Below are 11,140 nucleotides of genomic sequence, written 5' to 3'. Positions count from 1 at the left end.
TCAGCCTCAAATCAAAACGTAGCGTTTACTCAGTGCTTGCCTTTTTGACAGCCTTCGAACTCTGATTCATCAACGGCTTCTCACTGTTCTCTGGAATGGCCAATACAAAAGCAGTGTCAGCGTTTCCATTAATGCCACAATGTCCCCCGCAGCCTTCGCGAACACAAAGCAAGTGTTCACAGTGACTAAATTTCTTGCCTCTTTCTGTCGCCCCAAGTACTTTATTGCGTACATGAAGACGTTTTTCCGCCCGTTATATAAATTGGCATCCGACCAAATCTTTATGAACCAAGTGTGCCTACATGCCTCCCAACCTTTTGGTAATTTTCTCCTTCGTACGTATGTTATTAGGCTACGCGACCTCTCAAAATTACATCAGTAACTATCTGCCCGTTATCGTTCTAAGTTCTTCTGTTTCATGCATAAAACTGGAGCCGCTACGATTGTCAAAGCCACGGCGCCTAAACCACATTGAAATGTTAATGCCAAGGATATTTGAACAATCCATAGATACAATTCCTAACATAGGCAAAAGAAGATAAGAAAAAAATGCAGCGAGCTGCATTTTCGTGCCTGGAATATCAGGCGCGCTTCGGTGGTTCATTCATACGCCGCACAAAAAAGAAGCAAAAAGGAAAACAGAGGAAATAAAAAGCGTGGAAAAGAAAATAGACATGGGATCAGCAGAAGCCTACATTCATTAACCCAGTTTCTTTCCATCTCTTACAAATTAGACCGTTGAAAACGAAGAGGTCGCGGCCCATAAGAGATCAAAGGGTGCTGCGAAACTGTTAACCGGTGACGTCGCCTCTGGAAGAATTATGGAGAAAAAAATAAGGTGTGTGGGACGAGAGAAAGAACGATATTAGTAATGGCGTCAAAGGAAAGTGGATGGTATAAAAATTTTAACACATCGAAACAAAGCGCAGGCGCACCCTCAAAATGACAAGGCCAGAAGTCGTGTTCACGGCCTTCTGGCCAGGACCGGAAACCAGCACTCCCGAGCGCTTTCCCTGGAGCAAGGGGGGGGGGGAGAGGTGAGAAGGGGAGGAAGTAAAGAAAACACAAAGGATGAAGAAAAAATGAGAGGCTGCAAAAGCAAGCCCTGCCGGGTACCGCGACGGCCAGTGCTGTGTTGCCCCATCTTTCTTTCTTTCTTGCATTTTGTTTCTGGTTCCCGACACCACTCCTGGAGGGCGCTGGGGCGGCGCGCGCTGTCGTCAACGCCGCCGGCGGCGGCAGCCGGGGTTGAGGCAGCCGCGGACCCGCGCTCGCGCTCGCCCGCGAGTTGCTGTCTGGAGCGCGCGCTGATCCGGCCGCGCTGGTGCGTTCGTCCCGCTCCTCCTCTTGTTCTTGTCTCGAGGATTTCTTTCTCCCTCATCGCTCGCTTCGGGGGGCGCAAAGCAGCGGCTCCTGCACGGGAACGTGTCCTGGCCGCCGATCGGCCGTTGCGCGAGTCGCCCCTCACCGTGACTCGACTCTTCAACAACAACCGTTCGCAAGCTCGCGGAAATGCCCTGACTGTCTTGTCTATCACTTTGGTTCCGTGCACACCGGATACGCTGGATCCGAGCGCAAGACGCGCGCGGTCGGGGCAGCGGCATCGCAGTACGGCCGACGGGCTCGCACTGTAATTTAGAAAGCCTTAGACGACACCAGCTGTGGTCTTGTGGAAGCTGCGTTTAGAAACCGGAACATTTCAAGGGACTTCGTGTTTCATAACGGGGGGACACCGCAGTAATTAACCGTCATCCGGGGTGTCATTCCGCGAGGCCAGCCGTGTGTGTTGACCAAGTTCCCGGTGAAGTTATGAACTCGCCTTGAACGGAATTCCGGCGCGGAAGTCGTTCCCGATGTGTTCGTCGGTTGGCCATCGCGCCGTTCTCGTGGTCAGTGGAACACATTGGATTTCTGTTGCTGCTGTTGCTCCTGCGATTACTGTTTCTGTATCGTCTCTTGTTGAATCAGCTGTTGCTCTCCTGCGCCGTGACGTTGGTGCAGTGGGTGTCCCCGAATTTGTGTCACGGGGGTCCACGGCCTGAACTGGAATTCTGTTTCGTGGTCGGCTTTAGCCGCTGACGTACGACGAGACAGCGACAGGGCGGCATGTGCGGTGCCGGTGATAGATGTGTGTGGGTGACCCGGCGGCCACGCCATAGGAGCGGCGCACTGTTTGGAGTAGTACTGCTGCTTGGATGCTTCTCCCGACAGGTCGGCGCCCGGTACCAGGCGGTCACAGGTGAGTGGCGAAGTTGACTGTTTCTAGTTAGTGAGACAGGTTGTTTTTCGCTTTCAGATGCACTCCAATTTTTTTTCTGCGAAAAGCGTTTATGAGTATTAAAAAGTGCGCGGATGGTCATGGCGGATTCATCATTATTCAATGTTCATGTTCTGCTGCGATCGACCTTTAAAAGCTAGAAAACGGGCTGAAGGCGTCCGTCTCCAGCTCAGATTTCCCAGAGTGTGCAGAACAATGCGCCTTAAGAATGAAAAGTGTTAGCACATTGGGGGCGAAAACAGAGATGACTACTTAAAAAAAAGTGCTTTTATGGAGCGAATTGAGCAAAATAATAATGTCATTATGATTCTCTTTCTTTCTTTCTTTCTTTCTTTCTTTCTTTCTTTCTTTCTTTCTTTCTTTCTTTCTTTCTTTCTTTCCTTCCTTCCTTCCTTCCTTCCTTCCTTCCTTCCTTCCTTCCTTCCTTCTTTCTTTCTTTCTTTCTGTATTTCTGTATTTCGTTTTTGTGTACTTGTCTGAAGCGATGAGGCTGTGTGGGATAATGCGAATAATCCTGTTCGGCTATAGCGAATAATTACAATGGATGCAACGTATGTTTTGAACATTACACAGCAAATGGAGGGAAATGTGGCAGGTCGTGGTATAGGAGGGGGTGAGAAGTGGATAAACCGAGATTGGCATCATCGGGCGCATTTTTCAAGCAAGTATTTCACCAAGAACGAGTTTGCTGGTGCGAACACTGCGAGCCGTCGCTCTCGGCTCCAGAACAGCATGGTACTGCTTGCTGCAGTCTGTCCTTATCATCATCACGCGTGAATCTTTAAACTTGTTGAGGATTCCAAAATTTATAAGTGCTCTTCACCGCATTTGACCTCAGGGGGTCCCCAATCCAAAAGTGCGTTTCACGGGCTTCTGCAGCGGACATTCGTCAGCTCTTGGAGGGCGAGGACTCCCCAAGAAAATATTCTTAGAGCCGCCAAGCTATCGAACGGATCAAGAAGACAGCTATATGCATTGGCTTAGGCATGATACATTCGCTAAGGTACTATTGGAACATCTACAGCAAGAGGTCCTCCACTCTTTTATTTAAATACACGTCTGTACCGCAGAGTAAGCTGCTAAAAAAATTGGAAGAAGAGAAAGGAGTGTTATCTAAAATTGAGTAGAGTCTGCTTGTTTTTCTTTTTTTCTCATTTTTTCTACCACCTTGCTAATCTTTCCGGCATCCTGTTCTTTTACATTTAACCACTGCTCGACGTTTCTTATCACTCGCATACGCAACGGAATTGTTAGGACAAGCTGACCTTATGATTTCCTTTTTGTGTGTCATCCGCGCGATTTCTTCTTTATGGCGTTCACGACTACTGTTATTTTTTATGTTTCTTCCCATCGGCGAGAATTACTATACATGCTGATTTATCGATTTACTGGTTAGCTCGTTCGCAGAAATCATACGCCATCTTTTTTTTTTTTTTTTTGAGGCTACCGCATTCATCTGTTGGTCAAGGTGAGCCAAAATCAGTTACTGCTACTGTGTGTATTATGTGAGCGTGGGCCACGCGCAGTGAGCGATAACTTTCATATGGTATGATTGGCACCTGAAGAAAACGCGTGCTCCAACATAGGAGGAGGAAGAGAGAGAGAGAGAGAAGGGAAGACGGAAAGCCGGAAAGGAGGAGGAAAAAAACAAGAAACGGCAGGTATGTTAAGCAGAAATGCGTCTGGTCACATACCTTACGCTGGGAGATGGAAAAAGGCGAATAGAAAGATGAGAGAAAGAGAGAAGTCCGAAAGCCTCAGGTGGCTAAAATTAATCCGCAATCCCCCACTACGGAATGGCTCATGATACGATTGTGGTATTCGCACGTAAAACACCACAATTTAATCCCCCCCCTCTCCCTCCACATGTTTATAGATGGTTTAAGCCGGTTTTGGTTTTATCCCTTCTATTTTTGGTGAGTCCGAGTCTTTGGCCGAACTTTGAGCAAAGGGAAACAAGTGTTCTAATTTAACCTTACCTGAAGTTGCATGATACTTCATTTTTTAAAACTTCCTTAATTTTGGGAATTTTGGCAGAGCATATCTGCTCTTCAAGTGGTACTTTATTTTGTTCAGGCGTGATCTATCCATCCACCCTATGCAGTGAACTGCGTTTAATTCCCATATTTTATCTGCACTGTATCTTTCGGTAGCCAGTACATATAATTATTTTTGCCGTCCTTTACTCATTCGTTTTTTTGATGATTTGCCTTATAATTACGTGTACATATATGAGCCACAGCTTCATGACTAAAACTTATTCAGAATTGCTGTTTATCATCATGAGTGCACGACACTTACGTCTTGTGTCAATTGACTCCATGTATTTGCCTGCAAACATCCTGATGTGAACACCTAATATATTTTTTTTTTGTTGCTATATAAAGTAGCTATACTATCGAGCGGCTCATCTTACCTAGCGCACAAAATTTAGTCGCGTAGTTTCACTACTGAAGAATAACTGAAGTGTGCAAGCTGTCATTTTGTTGCTTCCGGCGTCGATTGCAGGGCCCTACCAATTAACCAACTACTTGCTCATACGCGTACCTGCTTTCCGAAGTCGTAACACCCTGAATGCGCGAATGAAAAGCGAGCAATGGCAAGATACCTTTCTCGAAGTTGAATTCGGGCACAGCCACACCTTTCATCTGACTACAATTATGAAAATAATTACTGCCCCAAATTCCGCTTAAGAGGAAGGCGAAAGTGAAAACAAGACGGAAGCTAAAAGAAAATGTGCGAGATCGCGAATTTCTTCTCCCTATTTTCATTTGGGCCTTCATGTGCGCAATAAAAAATTTTCTTACTCGTTAACACTGATGGCAATTACAGGGGGGCGGCATACCTTCTGAGCAGAAGCTGCCTGCCGCCGTGTAGGGCGAACATAGCTGAAAAAGTTAGCCGCAGAACAATTTGTTTGACAAATTACTCCGTCCGTTTCGTGAAGAAATTAACAGTTAAAAATGAGCAAGCTAACTGCCGCTTTGAGCAGAAGTAGCATGCAGGCGGTCTATATGTCGCTGTAGCACACCAATCCATCATTCTTATTTTTCTGCTTCTGTGTGCGCATTTTCTGCAGACGTTCCATCTACTCATTGAGCCCGTCCATTAGGGTGTGTAAAATGTACACTGGTATGCCTATGGTTCTAACTAAGCAGACTGTAATGGTAAAGTAATTATTTCAAAAGAACACACAACGAAGCAACTGTTTGAGGTAAATATAAATGAATAAATAGTTAATACCAGCTTCCATTACGGGACACTGAGGTGGTCCTTGTGGCGCTTACATGAAACGAGTGAAATGGAGTATGCAGGCGTCTGCTGACTCTGCGGTGCATTAAACTTTTTCGGTATTTGCACAATATCATTCTTCATTGCAATGACGTATACGTTTCGCTTGACCAAAGCTTGGGTGCTTGTTTTTCTTTTTCTCAATCGACTTTCACGAATGACAATAACCAGTGAAAAGATATTAGCAGGAGCAATAACTTTCTGGCCGAGAAATTAAATACAAAATAAGGAAACACGACACGACAAGTCAAACGCAGAACCAGAAGACAGAGAGGAAAAAGTGACTGTTGTCTTAATGAGCGAACTTAATGAGGACGGAAGAACGCTTATGAGCATTAAGCAGCTATTCTCCGTCCTTATCAGAGTTTTCATTCTTTCCCCTAATCAGCCTTTCACTCTTCTCTGTCTCTCCTCAACTCGCCTGCGCACTGTACATTCTCCGCGGCCAGGCCCAAGCCACGACTGCAGCCGCGGCGTAATTGCAAATTATGCAACCCACCATTGGCTCCGACTCACTTTTATCTCACAGTCAGTGCCTCCGATCGCGTGCGCAGATGTCATTTACGGCTGCCGAACGGCAAATGATGCTTGTTTGGGAAAGAAAAAGAAAATGAGGACCGCACTTTATTTCTGTCTTTCTTTTTCCTTTTTTTTCTGCTACGCTTCGCGCCTTTAATTCGGGAAGCTGCATTGGTAAAGATAGGTGGGGAGTTTGAAGCGTGCGTATTTGTACTACATCATTCTAGGGAAACTCGCATAGAGGAAGCCCAGCTATCTGTACTTCTAGCGCGCGTGCTGGCACGGATGGAGAGCCATAAAGGAAAGAGCGTGGACGCATGGGAGATTAGATGAAGCATAAATGCAGTCACATAAAAAGGGTGAACAATGGAGAAGCAATAGAGCCGATGAGAAGGAAGACCCCGATCGTCTCTCCCTCGCTAAGACATTCAGACGATGACGGCATTTTGGCGACATTAGTGACAGATGTCACGCGATCAACGGATCCCCATTTCTGGATGGAGGAAAAGAAAAAGGGGATGTGAGAGAGAATGATCTTGTCGTCTTGATTCGCAGTGATTTCTCGCAGGTAGCCGGCAACGTTAAAGAGTTCCGTAAGAATGTTCCCGTAAATGGCGAAAGGAAACGTCCGTGGCTGATGAAGTTTGCACACGTCAATCGCGAACCTGGCTTAATCTTGTATCTGGGTCCGGTTCCATGTAGGCTTCTTAAACAGAATGGTGCTACGAATTTTTGCCGCAACCTATACAATAGTGCCCGCACGGAGCCACTCCCTGCTTTGCCTTGTCAAGGTAATACTTCCGTCCCATATCATCCGCAGTGCTCCTCAGAGAGGCACTCTTAAAGAAAAAAAAATGGAGGCGAAGCGAGGGGTTAAACGCGCTGGAGACGTGCATGATAACGTAGTCGAGTTTCGCGCGTCGCTCGCTGGGGTTTCACTGGTAGTGGCATTAGTTGCGAAATTTTCAAACTTTTAAATTCACTACTGTCTTTTGCGCCGTGGCTTATACACTGGGGAGGCGCGGAATTGTAGGCTGCTTTGCTGCCGCTGTTGGAAATACTGGCTGTTGGTTGGCTGCAATGGCTTTCTCCTTTTTTCTTGTTTTTTTTTAAAGAAAATGCAGCCTTTACATTGCTTCCTGAATAAATTGATGACATTGGCTGAGGCGAGAAATGATTCCACCAGCAGAGAGAGGAACCAGTAAATGTTTGTTGCGCAACTTTCCTAAACATTTTTCGTTAACGAGAGTGTTGGAGGCGTATAAAGCATGGTAACGTAAAGAGTGAATAAACGGCGTTTTGAGGTGTGCACTAAACATTTGCTCAGCGTAGTTAGGCTAAGCATTTGACTTGAATGTATTACTTACCTTGGCGGAGCTATAAGGAGTCTAGAAAAGTGCTCTAATGTTAGCACTAAAAGTTTATATGAGCTTGCTTTCATTTAGGGCAGTAGTTTCTAGTGAGCTATTTGCTTATTTTTTGTTCTTTGGAAGTTCTTATCAACACAGATGCCCCAGGCAGAGGCTGGAAAACACAGCCAGTGGTGTGCGGCTAATGAAAATACAGTGGATGAGTATGACTTTTTCACTATCACTTTTATAGAAATTAAATAAAGAACAAGTGCTAGCATGGCACTATTAAAAAAAAGGAAAAGAAGCGTCAAGAAAGTGGGCGTTACATAAAGTCAGGTTCAGATGCTGAGGGTGATCAAATATGACTATGAGCGTTCATCCGAATTGCGCTGAATTTTACCGTCACCGAGACTAAAAACGAGACCAAAGTTGAATGTCGAACAACGGTAGACGTTGCCTTAGGTACAAGCCGTGGCCATAATATGACTGAGAAAAAAAGTTGATTGACAGAAACTCATTTCTAACATCTGAATTAGTGTATAATGCATTTACTTTGCGCTCGAATAAAAGTCCCCTGCAATGTTGACTTCATAATATTACACATAATGCTGAATACACTCATACTCCATGACAGGAATCCATACAAAGCTTGCAATTGACTATCGCAGTGATACACTAACTAGGAAACAGCCTACACTGTATTAGGATAACGCATAGTGCGAAAATGTATCGATACGCGAAACTATGCTACTCCACATTATTTACAAGGATATCATGTTTTTGTCGCAAATGTGTAAAAGAAGCTGATTTATTTTATCACTATATATGTGGGTCACTGAATTGCGTTGAATTTCGCTTTATTATTTTAGATTTAATGCCATATAGTTTACATAAAATATATTGCAAGCCAGGGAAAATTATACGAAACAGTCCGCCGTTGAGTGGATTCATTTCATGCTGAACATAAACACCCTCGTTCATCCAATTTAGGCTTATTGGCTGCTTTTATCGAAAATAATTTAGGCAGTATATTCAGGTACGTTGTGACTAAATTATTTTCATCGTGGCTAGTTATGCAGCAATTTAGATTTTTTATTGTGATAGTTATACCGTGCATAGAATAGTTTCCTGTTATTTTAATAATTTTACATTTGTAACTCACTCAAACATTAACGCAAAACAAAAGGAATTAGGTCACAATGTTTTCCTTCTTTTTTTTTTGAGAGCTTCATTTCTCACGCAAACGAAACTTTTGTCTGTTCACATAACGAGATCAGGGCACATGATTCCTTATTGCAATTTCTGAGGGATTGTGAATCCGGGACATAAAACTGCAAATATTTGTCTTCTTAATATAATACCATTACAGAAACACCATTGCAAAAGCTCGAGAAAGCAAGCCTACATCTACTCATAAAAACGAACTAATTGCAGCGTGACAATGAGATATATATTGGACAAAAAATAATAAAGCGAACGGAACATTAAAATGACACAACCTTTGTGTTACCCACGACAATGAGACCATAATAGATGGCAGGCACTGATGGCACAATTCTTACAACTGCGGCTAATGAGAATTCCAACCTCCGCTCGCTGCAGAAAAATAAAACAAGTGGTGACTGCGAGGTAAACGGAATTGTTCGCAGGGAGTGACAACCAACAGAAAGAAAATCGAACGGGATTATAAGTCTTGAAGTTAGAAAAGATAAGTGCTCAGTCAAATTGAGGAAGCTCGTTCTGCCGTGTCAAGCTTTGGTGCTTAAAAAAGAAATTTAATGCCTGAGGTCTGCAAAAGGAAAAGCGCACTTATTGCGTTTGATTCAAGACCCGCACGACAGATTATAAGCAGAATACAAAGACTAAGTGGCGCAAGTTACAATCTCAGAAAAATAACTTCAACAGTGAAAGTGCCGTCGGAAGTGACAAAGGCATGGACGGACAACGAAATTTCTGTAAATTGCCAGACAACCCTTTGTTATAGGGGGAAGCGTAGGCAATAACATGTGACGCCTATTCCAATTTCGCATGCGAACGCTTTGATTCAACCACTAAAAACTTCGCAACTGTAATAACAATTCAAAAAGAAAATATGAGAAAACTGCCTTGTTACAATCCAAAAGGAAAGCAAGTTTCCATTCTTTTTAAAGATTTACAAGACAGACAGACAAGATGGAAGAGAGCTACCTGTTTGATGTGTGTGTCGTTTAAAAAAAAAACACTGCTAGTCGCTGAGATACGTGCTTCACACTTGTTAGGTTGTACAAGACAAGTGACAAACCAACTTACTAGCGAGTTACACTCTTTCGTGTCTAGTCCTCCTTTCATTTCGTTCAGTGTCTTTTAAGCAAAAACAAGTTTAAAAGCACCATGCAGTTGACATCGGGAAGATCACTGCAGAGAAGCGAAGTATCTTAGACGGAAATGCTCTGAAGCAAGGAGCCACGATGGCAAAATGCTTCCGGAGTTCTCGTGCACGGGTGTCGAACATGTTGTGGTATCGCTTTCACTGTACCACGCGTGGTACGCAAGTCTACAAAACACGCGGGGTAATGGGCGTACTTATACTGCGGCATCGTTTGACACACGCAGCTCCAGGGTAACGTACCTTCCTATAATCGTGGCGTATCTTGAAAGCAAGTCGGAAACGCTTTTGAGAAAACACGGACGTCCGTCACTGCTACGAGGAAAAAGTGCGTCCCTGCACTGCTGTCAATATTGCTTCACGCATGTATATTGTTCAGTACTGTAAGACTACGCGGAGTTTACCTCCAAAACAGCGCAATGTTGATCTGAGAAGTGAACTAAGGGTTTCTTAAATATATCAATTACCTCAACGTTCACCTAAGCACGCTGTAGTTATTGCACTCCACGCGAGTTAAAATGCGGCAACAATGGCTGGTTGGCAATCAAACACGTGGCATTGAAGACGGCATTAAAGATATATTCTGCATTAAATTTTAAACTTAGTCATAAACACATAAAGCCAACAGGCAATGAAGCCAAGCAAAGCATACGAGAAATTAGCAAGGGTATAAATTGAAATGGAGAAGATAATGAAGAAAAGGGAAATGAAAGTGAACGTAAAGATAACTTCTCGCTGGCGGCAGCCGAACCCATGACCTACGGATTACGCGTGAGCTGCACTACCAATCCTGCTACGGCAACGGCTATCAATTCGTCCACTAACTTGTGTACTTATGTTTTACTAGATCTAACGATAGGAGTGTCAGCCAGCGCCACTCAGCGCCTAGGTGGGCGGATGTGGAACATTTTCTTTTTCTTTTTGCCCAATGGCGTCATGCAACACGTGATCTTAGGAGAGCAGGCACGTGGCTAATAAACCCTCGCAAGCTACCTAATTAGATCAATGCAGCCAGATTCGAGACTCCGACAATGAATAAGCGAGAGAAGAATAGGAACTTGGGGCTCGATTTTGTTAATTATGACCGCATAAGCCAAAGGCAATTAAGGTTTTCGTACACTTCCATTTCCCTTTTCTCCATTATTTTCTACATTCCAATTTAGGCCAAAGTAATTTCCCCCATACTTACCTTTGCTTCATTGTCTGTTGGCTTTATGTGGTCATGATTAACATGATCTAGCCCCTCAGTTCCCCTTCTTCTCCCGTAGACTAAGTCATAGGATCATACCAGACGTTTTTCCATGTGTGCAGCCAATAAAATGAATGTCATTAGTT

General features: G+C 44.1%; 1 protein-coding gene across 1 annotated transcript in view; it reads left to right on the top strand.

Annotated features, from left to right (window-relative positions):
• Positions 1-1,309: 1,309 nt before the first annotated feature.
• Positions 1,310-11,140, top strand: part of LOC139054115 (uncharacterized) — a 187,504-nt gene continuing 177,673 nt past the window's right edge. Inside the window, exon 1 of the mRNA XM_070530678.1 lies at positions 1,310-2,239. Within this exon, the coding sequence (XP_070386779.1) occupies positions 2,107-2,239 (133 nt within the window). The 5' untranslated portion in view covers positions 1,310-2,106. The remainder of the gene's footprint in view (positions 2,240-11,140) is intronic.

Source organism: Dermacentor albipictus, chromosome 1 (genome assembly GCF_038994185.2).
Source record: "Dermacentor albipictus isolate Rhodes 1998 colony chromosome 1, USDA_Dalb.pri_finalv2, whole genome shotgun sequence".
Taxonomy (NCBI): domain Eukaryota; kingdom Metazoa; phylum Arthropoda; class Arachnida; order Ixodida; family Ixodidae; genus Dermacentor; species Dermacentor albipictus.
The sequence above is the reverse complement of the archived record's forward strand: the minus strand, read 5'-3'. Positions and strand labels throughout refer to the sequence as shown.